This window comes from Helicoverpa armigera, chromosome 26 (assembly GCF_030705265.1).
Source record: "Helicoverpa armigera isolate CAAS_96S chromosome 26, ASM3070526v1, whole genome shotgun sequence".
In the NCBI taxonomy this organism is placed as follows: domain Eukaryota; kingdom Metazoa; phylum Arthropoda; class Insecta; order Lepidoptera; family Noctuidae; genus Helicoverpa; species Helicoverpa armigera.
This window is the reverse complement of record NC_087145.1, coordinates 2,685,200-2,708,678: the sequence shown is the minus strand read 5'-3', so window position 1 is coordinate 2,708,678 and position 23,479 is coordinate 2,685,200. Positions and strand designations below refer to the sequence as shown.

At 35.4% G+C, this 23,479-nt stretch overlaps 1 protein-coding gene across 7 annotated transcripts in view; it reads right to left on the bottom strand.

Moving 5' to 3' along the window:
• Nucleotides 1-23,479, bottom strand: part of LOC110373905 (zinc finger protein GLI4) — a 111,307-nt gene that overhangs the window by 18,711 nt on the left and 69,117 nt on the right. For all 7 annotated transcript variants that reach the window (XM_064041824.1, XM_064041828.1, XM_064041825.1 and 4 more), the window contains one exon: nt 12,950-13,074. In XM_064041824.1, coding sequence (XP_063897894.1) covers nt 12,950-13,074 — 125 coding nt within the window. The remainder of the gene's footprint in view (nt 1-12,949; nt 13,075-23,479) is intronic.

Genomic DNA, 23,479 nt, shown 5'->3' with positions numbered 1-23,479 from the left:
GCAGCCACGGCAGGTTTTGGTCACCTGGGGTTTGCTGACACTCTCTTGTTTCCAAGAGAGAGACGGAGGGACGATGAGCCACTCGAAATTCTATAGGGGCGAGGGGGAATGGGATGCCTTCGTCTCCTTCTGCGAAGCATGCCAGAGAAGGAGGCGGTGGAATAACTGAGAGTTCGCGCCTCTCATCCCAGCCACTGAGGTGGACGTGGAAGACACCACGCGCGTCGGGTGTCGAGAAGACTTCCGCCACCGTAGACGTCGGTCTGTGGGCGGTGAGTTTAGAGAGGCTCATCGTCCCTTCGCCGCCTTGGAGACTACAGGCCCGTGTCGGCGGCGAGCGTTGACCCAAGCCCTCCTCAGACAGTCAGCAAACCCCAGTGGGGCCCACCAGGGTCAGAACCTGCCGGGGCTGCGAGATTGAGCGAAAGAGTTACCGCGGCCCCGGTACAATGGGAAGGAACATGATGGGTTTAAATCAGTAAGTCTCCTCGGTGTAGCAGGAGGAGGGGGGGGGATATATGGTAGACGTTCAATTAGTTAAAAAAATACTTTGGACGTTATTTGCTGTAACATTCAAGTATAGATTTTTATTCACGATAAACTCAAATAGCAGTCTGAGGGTTAACCAAAGACGTTCCTTATCATAGTAAAAAATCTTCAGGGCATCCTCGACAAGAATCGTACGACATTTTTGCGGGGACAAGGCCTATTGAGGCTGCGCGATTGTTCAAAAGAATTACCGCGGCCCTGGTTTCCCCATGATGGGTTTTAGTCAGTACGAGTCTGACTTTCCCACAGCGAGAGGGGGGTCATTTGATGACTTCCCAGGTCGGGCAGAAGTCGTTTGAAGGCAGCGACTGCCTTCTTCAGTTTGGGGCCGTAATGTAATGCTCCAAACATTGTGGGATTTTTTGGATTTTCAAAGTCAAATAGCAGCCTAGGGGTTAATTGTAGACAATTCTTGTAATAGTAAAAAATCTTCAGGGCATTATCCTCTACAAGAATCTACAATTTTTTTCTTCTGGCCGGCACTTTCATTTTTGGGTACAAAATGTTCGAGACTTGAATGATCTCCTTTGAGCGATTTTTTTGTATGATACTGAAAGGTTGTCGATACGGTTATTCAGAAGCCAGTAAATCTGACAAACAGTCACCTGGGGGTATTGGCTTCTGATTAATGTTATTAAAACCTGATAATTTTGAGACGCATTGTAAAATATACTGTTAATAAGTTAAAATATAGGTACATATCATAATAATAAACTCCGAACAAGTTCAAAGTTTAACGACCTGTATCTAATTAAAGCCATACTTATTAATAATTATTAAAATTAGCAAATGACAGCATCACGACATGTTAATTATGACTACATTATTAATAGATATGTAAATGTAAATATAATTGTAAAATACTAATATGTAATTTAAAAAAATAAATTAGGTGGTTGGGTATCAGAGGGGACATATTAAACAAAGTGCTTTCCGATTTAATTCTTTATAAATATTTTTATTAGAAAATTCTATATTCCACTACCAATATATATTTATGTTGTATCTAACAATGATAAAAGGACCAAAAACACCAAGTAAAAAGGACCAATAATTCTAACAAAACATTTCGAACTCGATTCAACTCAATCAATTATTTATCATAACCACTGATCAATCATAATGAAAACATTTAGCAATCAGCCTAGGCAATTACTTGGACACTAGGCATTAGCAAAGCGCCGAGTAATTACTCTTATCGAAACGTGATTAAAACTCCGTTGAGTATTTTGGTAACAATAATATAGCTGGCGTGGGTGGGGTATATGGTCTAAGTTATAAGAGAAATAAGGCTAATGTGAAATGTCATATAATCCTTAGGTGCTATCGAATCCGTAAATATAAGAATATGTTAAGGCTGTCGAACCTAATGTCTATTTGAAGTGTATTGATATTATTGAACGTAAATAAGCATTACTCAGATACCAATCCAAAAATCATAATACATAAATATTGACCTGTTTCAATAACAAAAATTCTACCACATACGTTGCCAATAAAAAATTAAAAAGCTTCCAAATTTTGGAAGAGATAAACCAAGCGCCGGTCGCCGTGAAATTAAGTAATTTACGATGAGCCGATAATCTCTTATCACTTAGGGCGGCGCCTGCGCAGGCGATCGGAACTCGTTCCGAGATGTCTCAATCTCGATAGAGACTGGATCAATCGATACCGACCCACGGCTTTTTTTCATCGATCATGGATTGAACTGGTTCCCAATCGGAAAAAAATTATAGAGGACTGTCGATCGATACACCTTCCGCTCCTCGGAATAGTTCAGATGAAATTGATAGATGGAACTCATGCTTTGTCTAATAATGGTGATTTGGGAGAGAGAAAATATGCCGTTAGAATGAGTAGGTAGACGAACAAGACCATACAAGAATTCAAATTATTTGATTACCAAGTAAATCGTACTTTTAAGAAAACTGGTAAAGTTTTGATCCAGAAAAGGTATTTCAAGCATAAATAAATTCGTTAAAAAACAGACCTACCACGATCATACCACCTTAATATAATAAAGAAATTACCGAACGACACCTCAATCGAGAAATTTCGCCTGTTGAAAAACACGTAATCAAGACTTATGACCATAAAATTAATAACAGAGAGGTCAACGCGCGTTTAATAAAATTAATATTGACGCATTAATATATTCTTATAAAGTTAAAACAACTGACAATGCGTGTGTATAAATCGGTTCGTTTATATCACGGAACAAGAAAAGACGAGTGGAGATACCATAAGGCAGGTAGGTCACGCACCTTCTTCTAGGTCAAATTCGTATGACCAAAACGATTACGAGTGAACTAACGAGGCGTACGGGTTCTTTGAGACATCTGACAAAGATTTTTGGTATTACAAAAAATGGTCGACTCCAAAGAAGGCGTATAAGAGCGAAAACAGTAACGTTCCTCGTCCGCCGCATTTTGTCGCGCTTCTTTCTCAGCGATTTTCTGTTATGGCACCTCCGCTAGTCAGTTTATTCTTCATGGTTAATATCGAAGGCTTGTAGCAAACGAATTATCGCTATTAGTGAACGCAAAGAGTTATTTATTAAAATGTTGGCGATAGGTCTACACTCAGCGGGGAAGGATATCGTGTGGAACTGAGCTCGTCAATCATTAAACTGAGAACATGTTACAGGCAGGCGGTCCTTCGGGTACGGATAGAACTGTGGATAAGATTGAACTTGAACAAAGGCTGGGTTCTGTTGATTAAGTTTTTGAGAGTCATGATGAAGGTACAGCAGTTTTAGAGGAATTTTATATAAAACAAATAACTGATAAAGACATATTCGTTGGATTTGAAAAGATAATGCATGCTTTTTAAAAATATAAAGCTGAGGATTAAAGTTATATTTTACGGCAGCAAAAAATATGCACCGATCTTTTTTGCAAGAACAAGTAACTTGTTTAATTATGTTATTAAACAACCTTGTTTTTTTGAAGCCTGCACAGAAGGTAGTAATCAAGACCCGTCATTTAATTATGCAGTGTCTGGAGTCTGTGATTACTAATACCTTATAAAATGACTAAGTATTGTTTGTCAAAAACTGAAGCAGTGTTTATAAGTAATTCAACTTCATTTTTATCTTCATCGGTTTTTGAAATGGTTTTGTCATGAGTCTGAGGAACCCTTCAACCCATGTGATAAATAGATTATGCTTTGTAATTTATATTTCTGGTACTCAACGCATCATCTGTATCAATTACGTCTTGGTTATTGTGATTTAAAACAATCCCTTGCATGTCTTAAAGTGCATCTCTGATATTCTGTTTAACTATTCAGAATTTTAAATATGCATTTTGTATGCAAGCATCGAAAACTATAAACTCCTAATGGAGTCGAAATAAATTCTCGTTTATCTTTCGATTTGAATATGCAGATTCTTGGAGATCTTTAGTGCAGTAACATTGTTGTTGACTCCTTTGGAACAAAAAAGATATGCATCGATAAAACTGTAAACTTTATTCTAGAGGGTAAATTACTTGAAGCCGTTAAAAGTATTGAAGGAATTAAAGTATTGGCAAAGATTAAACTTCTGGAGCACTTTGTACACTCAGCGAACCTTAAAAGCTTAGGGCTTGTCCGATATTAGTCAAAGCCGATAAGAAGGCACCCTTTAATACATGGAAAGCCTTGACTCATACATAAGTAATTCGAAAGTGACTTCTAAAAATCCTTTACAAAAAAACCCACTCAATTAAGGGATCCGAGATCAAAATTAAGCCTTCTTCGTTTAAAATGCATTAATCCGGTCACTTGTCATGTGCCGGCGCAGTCGTCCCATCCCACTCTAAAACCCGTTCCGGTTCGCCCATCGTTCGTTGACAAAGATTAAAGTTCGGGACACTGTGTTTGACAAAGGCAATTAAAAAAACAAGATTGAACGTGTCAACTCAGTCCGTGGCATTCTGTAAATTGGAATCTGCCGCAAAAATTAATTGTTGAATGAAAAAAGCAATCAATCTTCCTCTAGATTGATTGAAGTTTCCAAGTTCATCGTCAACGATATGTTGTTATTAATCTGATTTAAATTACTTCCTCACTGAGACCTCTTTGCGGTATCTACAATCATCTACTTCTAAATTCCTTTCTTCTTTGACATCGACATAGTTCTGTCTCCTTTACACAATCGAAGGTCTGGATTCTTTTTCGTTTTTCATTTTCGGAGTAACATGAACTCTCAATCTCTCGTTCACAGTTTTTACGCTCAGTTAAACCAGAGTTGGACCTTAATTTATGATTATCGGACGATGAAGATACACACGTATCGATTTTAACCGCTATACTTATAGTTATAATATTTTTTTCGATAATTGTGACATTTACGATAGTACCCTTTATTGCATATTCATAATCAGGATATGTTTTTACGATATCGAAATTTTTACGAATCATACTTCCAGGAATAAGATACGCGCTCGTTTTATTATTGTCATTAATTTTTACATTTATATTTCTTATATAAGGTTCTCTGAGTGTAATATCAACCTGATGGTGATTGGCAGCTGTACCATTAGCAACTTTATTAAAATGTTTCATAAAATTCCTCACGACAAAAACACGGCACAAGTAAATGTGGTGATTAACATTTTGGACAGAAAAAACTGCTGAATAATGAAGGGTATCGGTGCGAACAACTTTATTAAAAAGGCAAACACGAGAAGCCAATCGCTCGTCTGTCTCGTTACCCTTGACTGATCCCTATACAGATTTTATTACTGCACAATAACACCAAATCTTTTCCGTTGCGATTTCAAATATTTCATATATACCGAGCTGGTCAACATTATCTGCACAACAAGAATGAAAAGGGTACAAATTGAGTGAAAAAGTGTCCCAATGAACCTTTAAATTGTTCTCTATATATGTCTCGGAACACGGTCTTCGTTTACATCATCATTCGTCGACTTATCTGATGATGTTACATTGTTCAACTCTGATTCTTGTGTATTTACTATCAGGTTATATTTTAGCTTGTTTACACAAGGCTTGTAGTTTCTTACAGCACCATTTTATTCAACTAAAAGTAGTGTAGCGAAACTACTTATTTCAGAAACTACAACTCTGTTACTGCATCTGTAAAGCTTTTTGTCGCCTGTATCTTGATAGTTGAGAGATGTTGGTCCATCGTCAATTTTGTATCTTTGTCTTAAAGTTGATTTTTGTGTGGTTTTCTTCTGCTGAATGAGTGGTTATTTGTTTTAAGGGGGCTTTATCGCGGCACGTAGGCTCGATTTGAATAAAAATACAATTTATATGTGTCGGAGAGTTCGGTAAGGCGGTGTAGGGTTACGGAGCCGGTTGGACGACTCAGCTCCCAATTTGCTGGTGCATTTCTGAGTAAGTTATTAAGTTTCGGCTTGTCACTTCGGTTGCGAAATTTTGCAGTCCACTGATGACGGTAGGTGCGCTGGTATTTTGTTTTAATAAACCCAATCGAGTGCACCTAGGTCTTTTTAGCGGTTTTTGTGTTGATGATTGATGATGATGTTATTAATAATATAATTTACCTAGACATTAATAGCTTATTTCGCAACTGATTATTCTGAAACGATGTGAGGTCAGACGTATTTGCATAAACACTTTCGTATTAATAAACAACTGATTACATCTTCGTTATTATACATAAATTGTGTCTTATCGTTGTATCGAGACACTTTTAGTGACAATTAGACTGTAAGATCGACTAATTACAAGATCATCTCATTTGTATTTTCAATTTAAGCTAATTAATGTGGTGGTTTCCACTAGTATCTTCAATCATTATAAAGATTATAAAAATGCATGTACTAAAGGTTTTTCAACTATGCTTGAACTTAGGAACATAACAGCACATAGGATGTAAATATGACCGTCGAAATTATTCGTAGTCACGCATGAAAATAACTTTGAGTTTATGCATTAACTTATTGGAATACCTTCATAAATATTTTCATGGCACGGGCAAATTACTGGCCAGTACCAGTGTTTTACAAGGAGCGACTGCCTATCTGACCTCCTCAATCCAGTTACCGGGGCAACCCAATACCCCTAGGTAAGACTGGTTGTCAGTTACTGTTCTGAGTACCCGTAACGACTGCCAAAGAACAGCCGGGACCTACAGTTTATCGTGCCCTCCGTGCCTAATTTTTTATATTCACTGATTTCATAATTTTTTAGCTAAGTAAAATAGTGTTTCCATTATTTCAGCTACCTAAAACAACGGTACTAGAGGTGCAGTGAAGGTCATATGTCCAATGGGTCTGTAGGACTCTCCGTCCGGTGCAGTAGACGAAACCTGAGCCGTTTGATTCGCCGCGATTCCAGTTAACCTGTAGGATGCTTTTATGTGAGATGAAACGTAGTGTCATTTTTTTCTTGTTAAAATTTTTGATGGCATTTTATTAATTTATTTACATAATATTTATTTACATTACATATTAAATCTACATATCTAAAAATAAAAAATGAAATACTAAAACTATGCATATTATGGTTTTATTGATAATTAATTAAAGATGTTACGTGGTTCAGATTTTAGCGTCCCAAAGGGAAAAAAATCCCGCACATGGATAAATAGTAGCCTATTTCCTTTCTTTCTCGGAGTCGGTAGCAATTGATAGTATATTTGAGAGTTCCAGTTTTGCCGTAAAAGCGCAATAGACAGACAAAATATTATATTTATGTGTGTGATTTAAAAACATGTACTAATTTTAAAACTAAACACTTGTATTCGTGTTTAATACTAACTGGAAACGGATACTCATGTAATTGCAAATGGCTAAGTAAAACATTCAAATTATACTGCGTATTAATTAATATGTTAATGATTTCCCTTTTTCAATGGCTCATTACTAACGAACCCACAGACCTGCAAATGTTATTAAATATATCCCGAAGCAGATGTCATTTATTGCACAAAAATACAAAAACAGGGTTTTAATTAATTAAGATTGGACATGTGCGTACCAGTTAAACAAGTTAAACTATAAACATTAATTAGTACAAACATATAAATAGGCGATTGAGACAATTCCTCAAATATTTTCGAAGAAAAAAATGCTGTTAACAATAAAGTCATTAGCAGAAAACTATTCGATTCTCGCATAAAATTAAGGATCGAAAGATTCTCGCATTTATTAGTTCCATCATCGGTTTCTACTGAGGGCCAATTTCACCGACAATCGGTAGGTTAAACGACATTTTTTTTTACTATGAAGCTGGGATTTTTGCGATGAGCACTTTTTGTCTAAGTATCAAGATTGCTCCAGTAATATGTCCCAAATTAAATATTTATCTTCGACTATTTGAGGTTTTATTTAGGACTATCTATTTCACCGCAGTTTCACTCGCGTCTCTTGGATAAAATATACACTATGTTACTCGGGAATAGTGTAGCCTTCTAACAGTGAAATCATTTTTAAAATCGGTTCAATAGTTTCAGGTCCTTTACAAGCGACCAACAAACAAGAAAATGTTTGATCTTTACTTGTTTTATAGATAAACTGCAGTTTTCTTTAATCGGACGTTTATCTTACTAGTGTAAATTGTCCTCTAGCTAGGTACTGATTGACGTTCCAGGCGAGTTTGCAGACCTCCTGGGGTTGCGACCAATGAAAAATTAAATAAATAACAATCTATTTAAGGCTTTACCAGCCTTCACTGATAGTCGCGACATCGAAGCGTTATTTATACGAATAATATTTATTATTGTCATCAATCGTTTGCCATTTTTGTATTGGTTTCGGTTTTTATTCAGTATTTTGTGATAGGGGTGGGAATATAGAAATGGTAATTTTATTTATTTTTTTATTTTTAAAGTATGGGAAACTTGTCGGTCCGCCTATTTACAGAGCTATCCTTTATATTACATTATGTAGTAAGTAGATACTGTATTTCAAGCTGTTTTCTTTATCAATGTATGTATGTAGTTGTTTCTTGCATCTGAAGGGCATATTTTAGATTATATTATTACTTAATCACATCGATAAACAAATATTTCCTATTTATAATACTCATTTGTAGATTTCATAAAAATACGTTTGAAATGAGAACCTCCTCCATTTCGGGAAGTCGCTAGAAAACAATATAATTTTCACATTTCCAATAGCAACAACTTTTTACACCTTCCGAATAAAGCCATCCAAAAAAAAAAGTCCTGACAAAAAATGGCCGTTAATTGAGCGTTATCAAAAGATGAGTTTACTTCGTGTAAGTCGATCCACTTTGCTTAAGAAAACAGACACCGTGCGCCATTTTTTTTTGTAACCATAAACAGTTTCGGTTCATGTCTGACACTCCGTGGCAACGGGTTAAGTTTCAACCTTGTAAGAACGGCTTGGTGACATACTGATTTGATGATTTTTACTTGGTTTTATAGTTTTCGAAAATAAAATTGATTGAGTAGTTTTGAGCCTTCGGGGTATAAACGACCAACAAACAAAAAAATGTTTCGTCTTTATTATTTTTTGATAGATATACAATTGTTTTCTTGATCGGAAGTTTATCTTGCTGGTGAGAATGGCCTGTAGAAAATTACCTATGTATTTAATTATTTACCAGGCGTCACTGATAAGAAAACAGACACCTGGGTGCTAGTCTGACACTCCGTAGCAACGGGTTAAGTTACAGTGTCGGAACAAGGGGCATTAAAGACCTTGGTGACAGACCGATTTAATGATTTCAGTGTGTGTGCATAAACATTGATAATTTTATTATATGTCGTGGTTAATGAAACACGTGGTGATAAGCTTTGATTACTTCGTAAGTAGAAGTCAAAAGTAAGGGAATTTAAATGTTATTTTCACGATTTTCAAAAAAAGAAAATAAGATATTTTGTGTCAGAAAATGTACCTGAGTTCAAATCTTAGACTTTAGAAAACTTTCTACTTTCGTATAAAATCAGCAATCGGTTAATCCAATACCCAACAGACATTTTAGTAAAAGACCAAACAAAGTTTTATTTTAACTTAACAAAATAAGGCTGTTCTCAACTCGTTCCACTGACCTCAAGCTTCGACCGTAACAATATAAGCCGCATTGAGGAAAGCGTCAAAATAAAACGTACGTAGGAGGAATCTAAATATTATGTCCACGTCGAATTGGTAATTTGCGGTGAGGACTGAGGGCAAACTGGCGGGTATGGTACGCTCGCACTTGGCCCAAGAGGAAAATATGTGGCGGGAAAAGGTGAAACGGGAAAACTTGCCAAAAATTTGACTCAAAAGATCTTAATGTAGTGAAGCAATCATGGTCAACCAAACATCATGACATCGATTTGAAATTTCTTTTAAAGTGTAGTTAGTTCTCTAAATAAGAGTTTCTTAATTTGGATGGACGATCTATGATTTTAATCAGGCTTTTGTAAAAGGAAAAACGAAAAAACAAACTTAACCACACCGCAGCGGGATGGATCGAAAGAGTTCTCGGAGCTCTGATACACGAAGGGTTCCGGAACATATATTAGTGGGTTGTTAATCAGCAAAAGTCAGACACTTCCTTCCCCTACATCCACAGTGAGAGGAGTTATTTGATCCAAAAAAGATATTTACTAACAACTCAGCAAATCTGCCAAAAAGATTTTTCTTACCACAGCATCCATACAAAACGCATACACTTTTAACTTGGACCCCAAAACCTTTCATATTCAACTTTAACCCATCTTCTACGGTTTGAAGCTAAACATTAGAGAAGGCATATAAAGGAGAATAATAGGCTCGCCTATTAGGCCTATTTGTTCTTTCAAATCCTATCAACAGAGCCCGTTAACATCGATTATGTACGCCCATAAATTTATCAATGGGGTAAAAGTACCCATGACATTGAATTACTGATAATTATTTTATACCAATCGGTTGGAAAAACCATGTAATTGTAATGACATTATTTTATTGTACCAATCAAATGGGTCGTTAATTATTATATTTTTTGTTTTGTGTCTTCATTAAGAAATAATTTGAATTATATTTTATTGACTAGAGTCCCCTAACTGAAATTTTTCGTTCTATATTTTTATCAGTTCTATTTCGAAAACTACGAAAATAATCGTCCCCCGTATATAGTCACACACGTAATCTAAAACGTCTTAATTGCGAGGTCGGACTAACCCTTCGTTACTCAAATGCATGCCAATTTTAACCCGTGACATACCATGGTCTGTCCTTTAATAGCCACTTTTCCATATCTGTCATCTAACGCCAGCCATTCAAAACTGGACTTTAAAAAGTTGTCAATAGAAGTTATTTTTGTTTGTGTACGAATGGTAACAGTCGTGAGTCTAAAGCCTAATTAACACCTCGGGGATGAGATAAATTGTAATGATAGTGGTGTGTAGTGGCGTTGCTCGTTGGTCAATGTGAGATATGCAATGGTAGGTACTTGCTTATTGAGATTCGAAAGTAGGGAAATTTTATTCATTCAATGGGTTTTTGTTGGTGCAGTTTTCGATGTTAGTTTTAAAAGTTGTATTTGATATTGGGTTTAGAATTATTTAATTTTATATTATGTTTATATCTTAGGGAGTCGTTCCGGGTAGTCAGAAGCCAGTAAGTCTGACAATCAGTCTTACCTCGGGGTTTCCCGTGTAACTGGGCTTATGAAGTCAGATAGGCAGTCGCTCCTTGTAAAACACTGGTACTCAGCTGGATCTAGTTAGACTGGAAACCGGCCCCAACATAGTTGGGTAAAGGCTAGGCAGGTGATTTAATAGCACTTTTAAGTAACATGCAATTCCTTTTTTGGTTTATGTTACAAGATTCAAAAATTACTTAATAAAATGCAAATTCGAGTTGCATACATAGCAGGTTGCAAACGATGCATCTGAGACAAACCAATAGCAATGTCTGGGCATGCATATAATTTGCAATAACAGACTAGTGTTACAAATTTATCATTACGAGTGCGGTGTAGCGTTACCTCGTTCACACGTACTAGGGTTGCCAGCCACAAAAAAATATAGTATTTTCATTTTTCTTTCTTTTTTGGTTTGGGGTATTAACCATATTATATCTATATGAAAATACACAAAAAATATTGCATGTAAATTGATTTTGTTTTGCATTTACATACAATTTTTTTGTAGTTGTGTTTATTGATTTACTGACTTTCGTATTTATTCTAAAATTATACCTATTGATAAATAACTTTTTATAAATACAAGCTGAAATATTGTTAATCAACCTTCGTATATGATATTACATTGATAAATAACTTTTCAGACAATCTTAAATTTCGTCCGATAAGTATCTGAATTTTTGTTACAACTACATAAGAATTAGATCAACGTATTTTTTTCTTTAAAAACCTGAATCTTGAGGCTAGCAGCCCTGTTCCGCACACTGCAGTTGATATCGCGTCTCAGGTTTAATTGCGACTTATCGGATTGTTTTTCATTGTCCTGCTTATGGCGGTTTATAGGTTCGATGCTTGTGCGAGCATTTTTATTGCCACGGCCAAGAATCGAAGCTCAGACCTTTAGTTGGGAAAAGAGTGCGAATTTACTTTTTGTTCTTAAACACTGGCACAAAATAATAGAGAAAAAGTCGTAGTCAATTCTCAAATTCTGACTTTTTGGCAAACTCCCAACTAAAAGTTTTCTCATCAGCGAACTAAGAACGGGTTTTAATTATACCGATTAGTAAGCTGGAAAATCGATTTGAATAAAAATTCCGACTATTGATCAGTCACGATCTTTGATTTCTCTGAAATTCAAATCAATAGTCATCTCTTTGAATTCATCTTTTAAAGAAACTTTTAGCTAAGAGGCTATTTGAAATCTAGAAAAGACATCGTATTTATTTCGATGACGGTGTAAAAATATATAATCGATTACTTACCTGGTTTTAAAAATATTCGTTGTAATGTGCAAACACTAATTTGGCATTGAGAAAATCACGATTCAGGAAATCAGTACCAAAAAGTTTTTCTGACTACATTATTAATATAAAAAGCTGACAATACATGAAAAAATTAAAGAATCATTTTTAGTAATTATATTACCTATATGATATACTAAAGAAACCACACAATTATATGCACATAATATGCTCTCTAAAAATATTAGGTACACAAGATTCAATTAGTGAAAGAATGTCTGGAAACGGTCCAGTTATTCTAGATATCTCCTCCTATATGCAACATATGTATTCAATCTCTATATAAAACTTACCGCATACCTATCGTGTTAATTAGTTTAATAGCTGTTTCTCCTAGAAGTAGCTGCTAAACAAAGAAGAACAAAGGAGCACCCAGAAGTACTTCTGATCCAGTGAAGATGGTCTCATACGAAGATTTTTACATGGACAAATGAGGACACGCTAAAACGTGATTAATGACACCAGCGAAGTCGCAAATGCGTTGTTGGTCTTTCAGAATGCAGTACGTTCATTCCTTGAAGGTTTAAGGTGACACTTACCTCTTAACGTATTAGCTCCATACAAGGGATGGTCATAAGTAACTGGTCGGTATGCTGGATGGAGCGCAGCCAGGTAGCTCAGCTCACTGGTGGCCCCGGCAGCCGCAGCCGCTGCAGCAGCCAACCTGGAAGAACAAGAAAAAAAATTTAGTAATTTTGCTTGATACAAGATAGAATTTATTTAATTGGTGGGTTAAAAGTAGAAGGTCGTGTCAAAATTCCTTGCGCTTCTTTTGTTTTCAAACATTCTCTAAACATGCTCGTTTTTCCTCAGAGTACTAAAGTTACAGCCATAATTGCTGTTTGTAATGTCAATATAAAATTTTCTCATATCTTCCAGCTATTAAAATCTTAACCAGATTCAAATGCCTGTCCCAAACAGACATGTAACATCTTTTTCATACACCCTTATAAGGCGAAGTACATAATGAAATTTTTTCTTCCCAAAATGTATTTTAATTACGAGACCTCGTTTGCCAATGACAATATTTGAATGCTTCCAAAAAGGTTGAACACAATGACACATTTGGAACTTTTTTCACGATCCCTATTCAAGTATTCGGAGTATCGTCGGGGACATCTCGGTGCGAAGCCAAGGCCTGACAGTGGGGTTCCGTAGCCAATAAAAAGAGGACGAGAGCTCGCAATCCACCGGCATCCGTGACGTAATATGTCTGGACGTTTTTGAGCAAAAACGATTTACAAACAGCTGGATACTGTAGCGAGTAAGTGCTAATTTTTCAAGTCGTTTATGCCGATTGAGGGGAGTATCGGTTTCTAATTTATATTTACATACGGTGTAACATAAAAATATGCCATAAAAAGTTATTTAGTACGTAATAATATCTGGAAAAAAATTCAATCTGCATCGTAATAATTTTAATGAAGATAAACGTTCAACGCATTTGTCGACCGCTTAATAAAATAGACATTTGCTATATACAGCAAAACAATGGACAAATCAGATAAACAATGAGAAAACAATCCATTCCCACGTTTACAGCGAAAAACAAAACTAAAGCGACCACTAAAAGCGCAAAGCTAAACAAAAATAAGAACACAATAGCTCGCGCGCATGCGCAATGCGCCCAGTAATAAAATTATTAAACAAATCAACCTCATAATAATGCGGCCCCAGAAAATTGTCGGGTGGGCTGAGTAGGATAAAGAAATTATCCAACTTACCGGCCACGGCCGATTGCGCTCCGACCGAACCCGAACAAAGACGTACCTTGAGAAAACGAACAAAAAAAAACTTGGCGGCTAACAAAATAAATAAAACAAGTGCAAGAACACTCGCGCGCCTGCGCCCCGTGACGTCTTCATGTACTCTGTCCCGCTCGCCCACGCGATCTGAATGTATCTGTACACGAGTGCGACAAGGACGGAGGTACGCACAGATTGTCCTCTGAATAGGAAGAAAGTTTTGAAACTGTTGCTCGATGTGAAACAAGTTTTACAGATTTCGCGCAGACGGACTTTTTGATTTGACGTTTTATTTACATTTTTTTTTCATTAAATTGTCTCTACGTATCAGCAATGATTAGCATCGTAGTTCAGTAGCTATATGAAATGGAGAAAATAATGCATTTATTTGCAAATGGAAAATTATTGTAACTTTTTCAAGCAGTAATTAACAATTGTTGCCGCGAAACTATGCGAACACTGCAGCAAATTTCCATGAAAAAATCTTAATAGGCGTCGACGGTAAGTTTTAATGACAGAATGAATAACTTACGTCGTAATCAACGGGTGGACGTATTAATACCATTTTTTGTTCATTTTCAAATAATCAGTAGAATTGAAGTCTGTCAGTTGAGCATTTTAAAAGTGTAATTGGCCCTCAATGTGAGCGACTCAATCATGACCACATGAATGTTTCATGAAAACCAGTTGGCAATTACACTCGGTTCTTACGGCGATGTAGTTTTTATTTAGTTTTTTCGCGGAATGGCCAATTAGTGTTTACTCCCTGCTACACAACCCTCGCGTATCTATGGTAAACTGTGGCCGTTATTTGTAAAACATGTGTTTTATGGTATTTCCTTGGGTCTGTGGTATGGGGTTCGTTAAGGAACTATGTGTAAGCATGTATCCTGGAATATAGGGAGCAGTGGCCAATTGATGTGGCAGCAATCTTTTTTAACTACTTAGGTATCTACTTATATGTGTAAGCATAAAAAGAAAGAAATATTTTTTCTGAAATATTGATGTGCTCAAATTCTCAAATCATGGTGGCTTTTCTACCATCTTAAAGATTTTCAAACATCATTTTCATAATGTGTTTGATCAGTTGATTTGAGCCAAAGTTTGGGCTTCCATATATCATTACCACAATCGTTAATAATAAGATTCGAAATCAAAATATATTAAGGCAAGTGACACATTGTTGTAAACAATGGCATCACTCACCATCAAAGTTTACACCGCTGTCTGTTCATGGCTTTATCTTAACGCTTGCATGCGCAAGAGTCGCTAAGAAAAATTGGCTATCGGCAAAGAATTTAAGGTATTTTTTTCTAATTAATGGTTACATGTCAAGATGTCTTGTTTTGATTTAACAGACACCCCTTACAATGCGTACCTACAGGTTGTTACAAAAAAAGAGCGAAAAAAATTCGTGTTTATCCAAATAATTTTTATTTTAATATACAAAAAAAATATTAAAAAGGATCTCACTTAGCATCGTAAGCATCTAAATAATATCTAAAAAAAATACCATGAAACATAAAACTTTATACAAAAATAACGAGCCGTGTCTTTATACCAGCTTTCGTCAAGAAAATATCACTAAATCAAAAATTTCATGAGCAAATAATTCGAAAATTTTAATTCACAAATACCAAAGTGTCCAATTGACAGATTTATTAAGGTCCAGAATAAGAACTGGGTTAAATAAAAAACCTTAAGCTTCTTTCGGTGCTTTTAGAATTAAATCGACGAAGTTTCGAACAACCGTTTTATGTACAGGAAGATTTATTTGCGGCAAATAAATTGAGATTTTGTTGACTTTTTAATATTTTTTTAAGATTACGGAATAAAGGTGAACGAAACTGCGAAATAATCACTTGAAGTTATGATCTTTTTTTTTTGTCCTTTAAAAAATAATTTAAATCTTGACAAGATCTTGTTAAACAATTGTTGTTTATTTTAGATGCTTTAACAACGAGAAAACTTTCTAACTATTGTTTATATTTTTTTATGCGTTTCATTGAAGAGCTATCAAAAGAACTACCTGAATACCACATTATACTAATAATTCACCGCTAAATAACACCATAGACACCTTTTGTATTAAATTTAAACAAGTAAAACCTTAAATGAGTCACTTCTGTATGGTGTCAAGGACTGTCCTTCCAAGAAGGTTTAAACTGGTCACCACAGGGGCCCGCGGTAGGAGTTTTGTTTAAGCCGTATTTTATTGTCACACTAGTCCCGCCACCTGGGTCCTTTTTATTAATTTTGGCTATTTAAAATGCGTTGAATAAAGATATTTATCAAATCGAAAGGAAACGATTAAGTTAGGTGCGGTTTTAGGGTATCAAACTGTTTTAGCTATTTTATTAAAAAAGTCACTATTGATGTCTGTAAATGGTTTGGGTATGTCTATTAGGCAATATCTTAAGGTTTTTGCCTTTAAGACGAACATAAAAAAAATAAGCAATAGCCGAATTGCCGCGGTTTCACCCCTTCCCGTGGGAACTACTACCCATACCGGGATAAAACATAGCCCTTGTACTCATGGAGTGTGTAGCTTTCTAACAGTGATAGAATTTTTCAAATCGGTTCAATAGCTTCGGAGCTTTTTGGGTACAAACAAAAAAATATTTCCATCATATTATCAGTTTATATGTCCTATTCTATATACCAAAAGAAAAATTTACCAAGTAAAATGCGTTTGTACATCCAATACGCAGTAGTAAGCGGTTGAATCGCTTGATCAGCGCAGCGGTCGCGCTGACATGTCAATCGCGCTGCTGAATAATGCACGACTCCTGTTGCAACACGCTGTATATACAGACACGGTTAATTGTGTGCTGGTGTTTATTTTATTTCTATGACATGAGAATATTACATTCGCAAATGATGTCCTCCTAGCCGATTAACGGCTACGGCGGCTGTTCCCATGTAAGGAGATTAGCCAACTGCGCAGGACATGTTATACTGCACAAGCATTTGCGCAGACACAGGTGCACTCACTATTCCTTCTACCTAATCCTAGACCTAATCATATTATTTCATTACTTTGCCATAGAACAATAATTGTCGTCATTAAAGAAAAAACATATTTTTGCACAAATTACTTTTCCATAAAGTAGGTATTTTTATTTTCGTCATAAGACGACCCTACAAATGATCCTATAGGTAACATTATCGTTCACTTGTTTCAACCATCCTTCCTAGCTCTTAATAGACAGGTTGGATACATTGTACCGTCCCATACAATAGTTAGTTTAGTAACATTGTTATTTCCCAACAATTGTTTACAACTGATAGCTTTAGAGATAACTTCGCTAAACTTTCTTGTTGCGACTATCTTTTGTTATAAATGTTATTTATCTTATCTGTTATTGATTTTATTTATTTAACTTAAAACTATAGACAACATAGTTTGTCCGTTGGATAGTTTTATTAAGAGTTTAAATTTTTGTTTCATCAGGTAATTCAATTTCCAAGCTTCGCTTCTATACTCTCTAGCTATATTTCTGCATTCCTGTACCCAAACAAGTGATTCGGGAATTCTCTTGGTTTCCAAGAGTGAAATAAGTTTCGGAGCCTTTAGGATACCAACAAACAAAAAAATGTTTCGTCTTTATATTAGTAAGTATTAAACTAAATACTTCGACCATGGCATGTACCCTAAGTTTCCAGAATTAAATTCTGCTTTCATTCTTTTGCAATGTAATAACGCACCAAGTTCCATGAATCAAAGTGATTAAGAAAATCTATTAGTATAGAACAAAGGTACGGAATTAAACCTTAATCCTCTAGTGTTTTTAACGCAATTAGTTTTTAATGACTTGATTGAATGATTGGTTATTCGCAAAACTAAGGACGCTTTTGCACTAGCGTACCTAACGTATACTTAAAAGTTAATGGATTGTGTAAAGAGCAATCTAAGTATATCTTCAATATGACTTTAGATTGATAAAACGGTTGCTTGTTTATAAGCCCTTATTTAAAATATAACAGTAATTTAAGCCAAATTCAATACCAAAACTACGTCATTCAAAGCAGCGGTGCTAACTTCCACAGACCGCCGGACGCACAATCCACTGCCTAGATATCTATCATATCAATAATATCTTTATCAATCAGAATACACGACTAGCATGTTAATTTTTTCCATAGTAAGGAACGAACGGTCCCACGGTGCGTTCCCGGTCTTTGAAATCTAGCATGGCCGCCACGCACGCGCAGAATTGTAACACGTTTGGGGTTGCCATGCGACAATAAGTCACAGGATATGGTAATTTTGTTGTATTAATATGATGGTGGAATTGTGTAGCTTTTATTGAATTATGATTGATTTTAATTATCATTTGCATAAGCTTTATCACGTATATGTTCCTATTTATCAAAATATCAGGCGTCCTTATCTATCCCAGAATATCTTTAGCCAGCGATTTCACCAGCTTCTCATGGCAACAACTTTTCGCATTCGGGTAAAAAGAAGCCTGTATGTTATTTTGATGAATAAGTTACATGACTACTTATCAAAATCCTGTCAGCCATTTGCACGAGTAGAGATAACACACATAAAAGTTAGGATATCATACAATCAGTTCTATAAAAATATTTACACAACCAACCAATTAAAAAGTGTCATTGTAATTGTTGACCCTTAACCGACTCAATTAGAAGCAATGGCCTTCAAGAGAAGTGTTAGAGTACCCACACACTACAATTTTTTAGTCGGCCGATAGTTTGTTTGGGCTCATAAATCAGTATGAAGATGAATGGTAGTACGCACAATACAAAGATCAGGTATTTAGCCGGTACTAGACCGACTGAAACTTTGATTGGAATCTAGATTCCGGTTAAAAAAATGCCAATTGTTGGCCGACTGTTTAGTCTACAGTCTACCGGTACTCGTAACTATAATTGAAACGTGTTTAATTGGACAAAACATTTATTGTGGTTTGTCCATCAAGGAGATCAACCCATTCAGTTCAGACTATGAATAGATCCACTTAGAGCCTAGGCATGTGGTCTTGTACTAAGAATAGCACTAAGAAGCTTCCTTATACTAGATCTCGGAGCCATGAGAAGATATTTTGTGTTACAGATTATGAAATAGACGCCAGTTAGGAAGTGAAATACAAGTAACAAAACTGATGCTATTTACAACGTAAATATTGACTTATAATTTAAAAGCGATTTCTTCAATTTTAACGAGATTATTGTAAAACATAAACTAAGGAACAATGAAGATATTATATTGCAAAGAACCAACTAAGGGTTTTGGTAGGCTTGAAATTCCTTAGACAATTCTTCCACCAGGTCTAGGGGAGAAATCGTCGGCATCAAAGGATAGAGACTCATAGTCAAACCAACGGTTACAAAAGATGCAAATATCGTTGACAATCACACAGACATTAAGATCCCGTTATCACTACAAACAAGCAAATGAAATACAAGCAATTTAATGCAATACACAGACAACTAGACCATGTTCAGAACAAGCAATGTTTAGTTAAACATCAGACATTTATTATCTATAAAATAAGGTTACGACGTGTTAAATTAATGTTTAAATTGCGTAATAGACAATAATATCGACGAATCATTTCCTAATATGATTCCGAGTTATCATGTTCCATATATTTGAAAGCGATCGAAGTTCAGATGTCAATTGAATTTATAACGTTGTAAATCATCAACGAATATTTCCATCAAGACGTTTGTTTTGATAACAACAATGTTTTGGTACTGTATTTTACTTAAATGCATAAGAATCTTCTTGAATACACAAATATTGACGCAAATGAATGGACAGAGACGAGAGCTTCAACTTTTGATTGAGCATAATTAACTTGAATCCTGATAGTCATTAAAACAAGTGAAAATAAAAGCTTAAACTTGAAAGAATAAATTATAACTGAAAGGTGGACTGAACTAAGTTTGAAAAGTCCGAAAGTAAATGATAGGCAACAGTCGACAAAAATGAGATATGGGTGGATCTGTTTAAAACCAATAGTTCCATACAACGTATGAACAAAGATACACAACTCAAAACTTTATACTGAAAATGCAACAGCATATGAATGAATATAAAATTTCATAAGTCCCTCTATCTACGCACCCAATTATTGACGGTAGTAAACAGACATGAGCCCCAGAAATAATAAACCTTTGACCTGCAATAAAGCATTATAATCCAACCAAATCATAAACACTACAACCATTGCTAGCGAAGCCAAGTCTAGAACAACATCTTAATTTGGCATCATAAAACTTTTTACTGCTTCTATCATTACTTCTTCACCTATTGGAGTGGGTTATGATGATGATACTGAAATTGTAGATGATAAAATTGAGAGGGCTGTTAAAACTGAACGAGAGTTGGATAAAGATTATGGCAATTGAGCTGTGGGTACATTTTGAAAGGCTTGATGATGTAGTAAAAGAGATTGCGTTACTCAAAGTTTTTGTTTTTGACAAACTTTCTCATTTCATCTCCTTAAAGGATCTTCTGAAGATTTATATACAGTTATGTAGCTTTTAGTATTAAAGAAGCTATGTTTAGATTCAGCAACGTAGATGTTGATATTTGCTGTTATTGTTTGATTTAATATCATCATCATCAGGATTTTTAAAGGCTACCTTAGTACTTTCTTTTTCTACTTTATCATAATGTCCTTTAATGAATCTGTCCCTTTACGTCTAGAATATGTCTGTCATACTTAGTGATAGGTCCTAGCGCCATTCTTAGAACTCTACACATGTTTAGAATTTTTATTAGCTTAGTACCTATCTTTTTCCTACAGTGGTCTATGATGTTCAGGAAAAACTTGCTATTTTGTGGTCAGATGTGGTCTTATGAGGCTTTATTTGTTTGTTACGTTTAGTCATATAAGTGTACGTGAAACGGTAGCTGAATCGTATTATAAAGTAGCCAAAATTTTTTTGGTAATATTTAAGAAGATTGTAAGGACAACATTTAAGAGGGATAAAGGAGATTGTCACATTTTCCTGTTGAAAAGTATAATCGACCAAAATAAGAACTTCTTCCTTTAGGGGAAGTCGGCAACTGATAAAATCGTTTTGAATGATATCAGAAGATATCTAAAACATCTTCTAAACATCTTCGCAGGCACGCCACAAAATAAAACAAAACAATAAATTATACCAAACTAGGAAGTTTTACAGCATTTAATAGGGTGCACATTGCACAATATTATTACCATATTTTATGGCATAAACGGGTCAACAAATTGAAATGTCAATAAAAATTATGTCTGGTCTGGTAACACTAAAAATAATAGTTTTATAGCCTTTTGGAGCATGTGTCGAAATTCCGCTCAGAATTAATTTACGACTACATTTTTTAGAACTGTTTTACAATCTTACTCTTTATTGTTTTCTGCTTGTTTTTATTTTGTTTGAGATTGTAAATTAAGTGTCAAGTATTGTTTGTCGGGTCATCTTTAAGTGGCATATGATTTATTTAAGTTTTCGTTAACATCAATGTCAGCTCTCACACTTGGTTACGTTTTCGTGTCGAAAATATCTTTATTGCTTATATTTTAAACAAGAAAAGGCATTCTAAAACATACACGTATTCCTGTATAAAAACTAGCATTATTACTAAACAATATGTAAATAAAAAAGGTGATAAACGACCGGAATGGACTTTTGGAAGCTTTTTAATCCATATGCAGCGAAAATAAACAAGATCAGCTATTGTAAACAATTGCTCGGTGCGCGGGCGCATGGTACAGGGGCAGGAGACATTGGCTCGCCTCTGTGTCAATTTACAGAGCCATATTCTTAATCAATCCATGAAAACCAAAGATGCAATTAGATAGTGACACAAAAAGCAATTACGACAGAAAAAATATAAATAATAAAAAACAAGGTAATTTTGCATTTTTTTTCCTTAATAATTCCCTGAGAAAACTAATTATTTTCAACGTTTGCCGTCACTAAACACACTTAACCTTCCTTTTTACCTTTTAACTACTACCCTCTTAATCTACTTCACAAAATTCCAACACCCCCTTCAGCTATGCAATTACGATCTTGCGTTGACGCGCACACGGCGCATGTTTACAAATAAATCATCATTATTTTATTGCCTCGCTCCACCATGGCCGGGCGGTGTACGCTTCCGTTGCAGGGGTCATCGCACTAAACACGTGAGCTATGGACTAGGGTAGCTTTAGACCTGTGTGGCAGCCCTGGACTTGACTTGCTTCGTAAAATTGCTTGCATTGCTTTTTCTTTGTCTAACTGTTGGTCCCGGCTGTCATTGAACATCCTTGGCAGTCGTTACGGGTAGTCAGAAGCCAGTAAATCTGACACCAGTCTAACTAAGGGGTATTTGGTTGCCCGGATAACTGGGTTGAGGTGGTCAAATAGGGCAGTCGCTCCTTGTAAAACACTGGTACTCCTGAATTCGGATAGACTGGAAGCAGACCCCAACATGGTTGGGAAAAGGCTCGGGAGATGATGATGATAAGATTTATTGGGTGTTGATCAGATTTTTAATCATTATGAACCTGCTTATTGTGATAATAGACAGATAATTATGCTTATCTAAGATGCCTTTGGTAACCCTAAAGCTATAATGTCCTTACGTAACACAGGAAGTCTCCCGGTCACTTCTGGTGCACTGTTTAGATATTGGACTTCAAAAATATTTGGTACTTCCTTCCTGATTATAAATATTTGTTCTATAGCCCGGAAAGAGAAAAATAAGTTCATAGGAGCAATATTTTTGAGACTATTAGAGTACCAACACACTTCAAACTAGTTGGCCGATAATTGTTTGGGCTCATTTACAGTATGAAGATGAAAGTTAGTACGCACATTACAAAGACCAGGTATTTAGCCGGTATCAAACGTACTGAAAACTTTGAATGGAATCAAGATTAATTAAAAAAAAAATTGTGTGTTTGATATTCCACATAATATACCTACTTTATGGGATAAATAGAACAATGTTCATCTTTATTTAAGAGCAAAATCACGTAGAGAAATAAATTTAATATTTATAGTGGCTAGCTAAGGCGATAATTCTGAAGCCATTGGTCGTACAAGTGACAGACCAAATGGTTTTAATTTGCATACAAGTTTTAGATCAAACAGCGTAGTAATATTTATTTGATACAAATTGCTCTGTTAATATTCAGTGAGGATTTACGCCTTGACTAATGATTCTAGGATAAACCACTGACGTAAGCTAGATAATCCGACAGATCAAAAATGTGTGAATTTTTCAAATCGATCCTGTTCCTGAGATTTAGCACGTTCAAGTAAACAAACTCTTATTAGTATAGATAAGTATGTCTTTAACAAGTATAG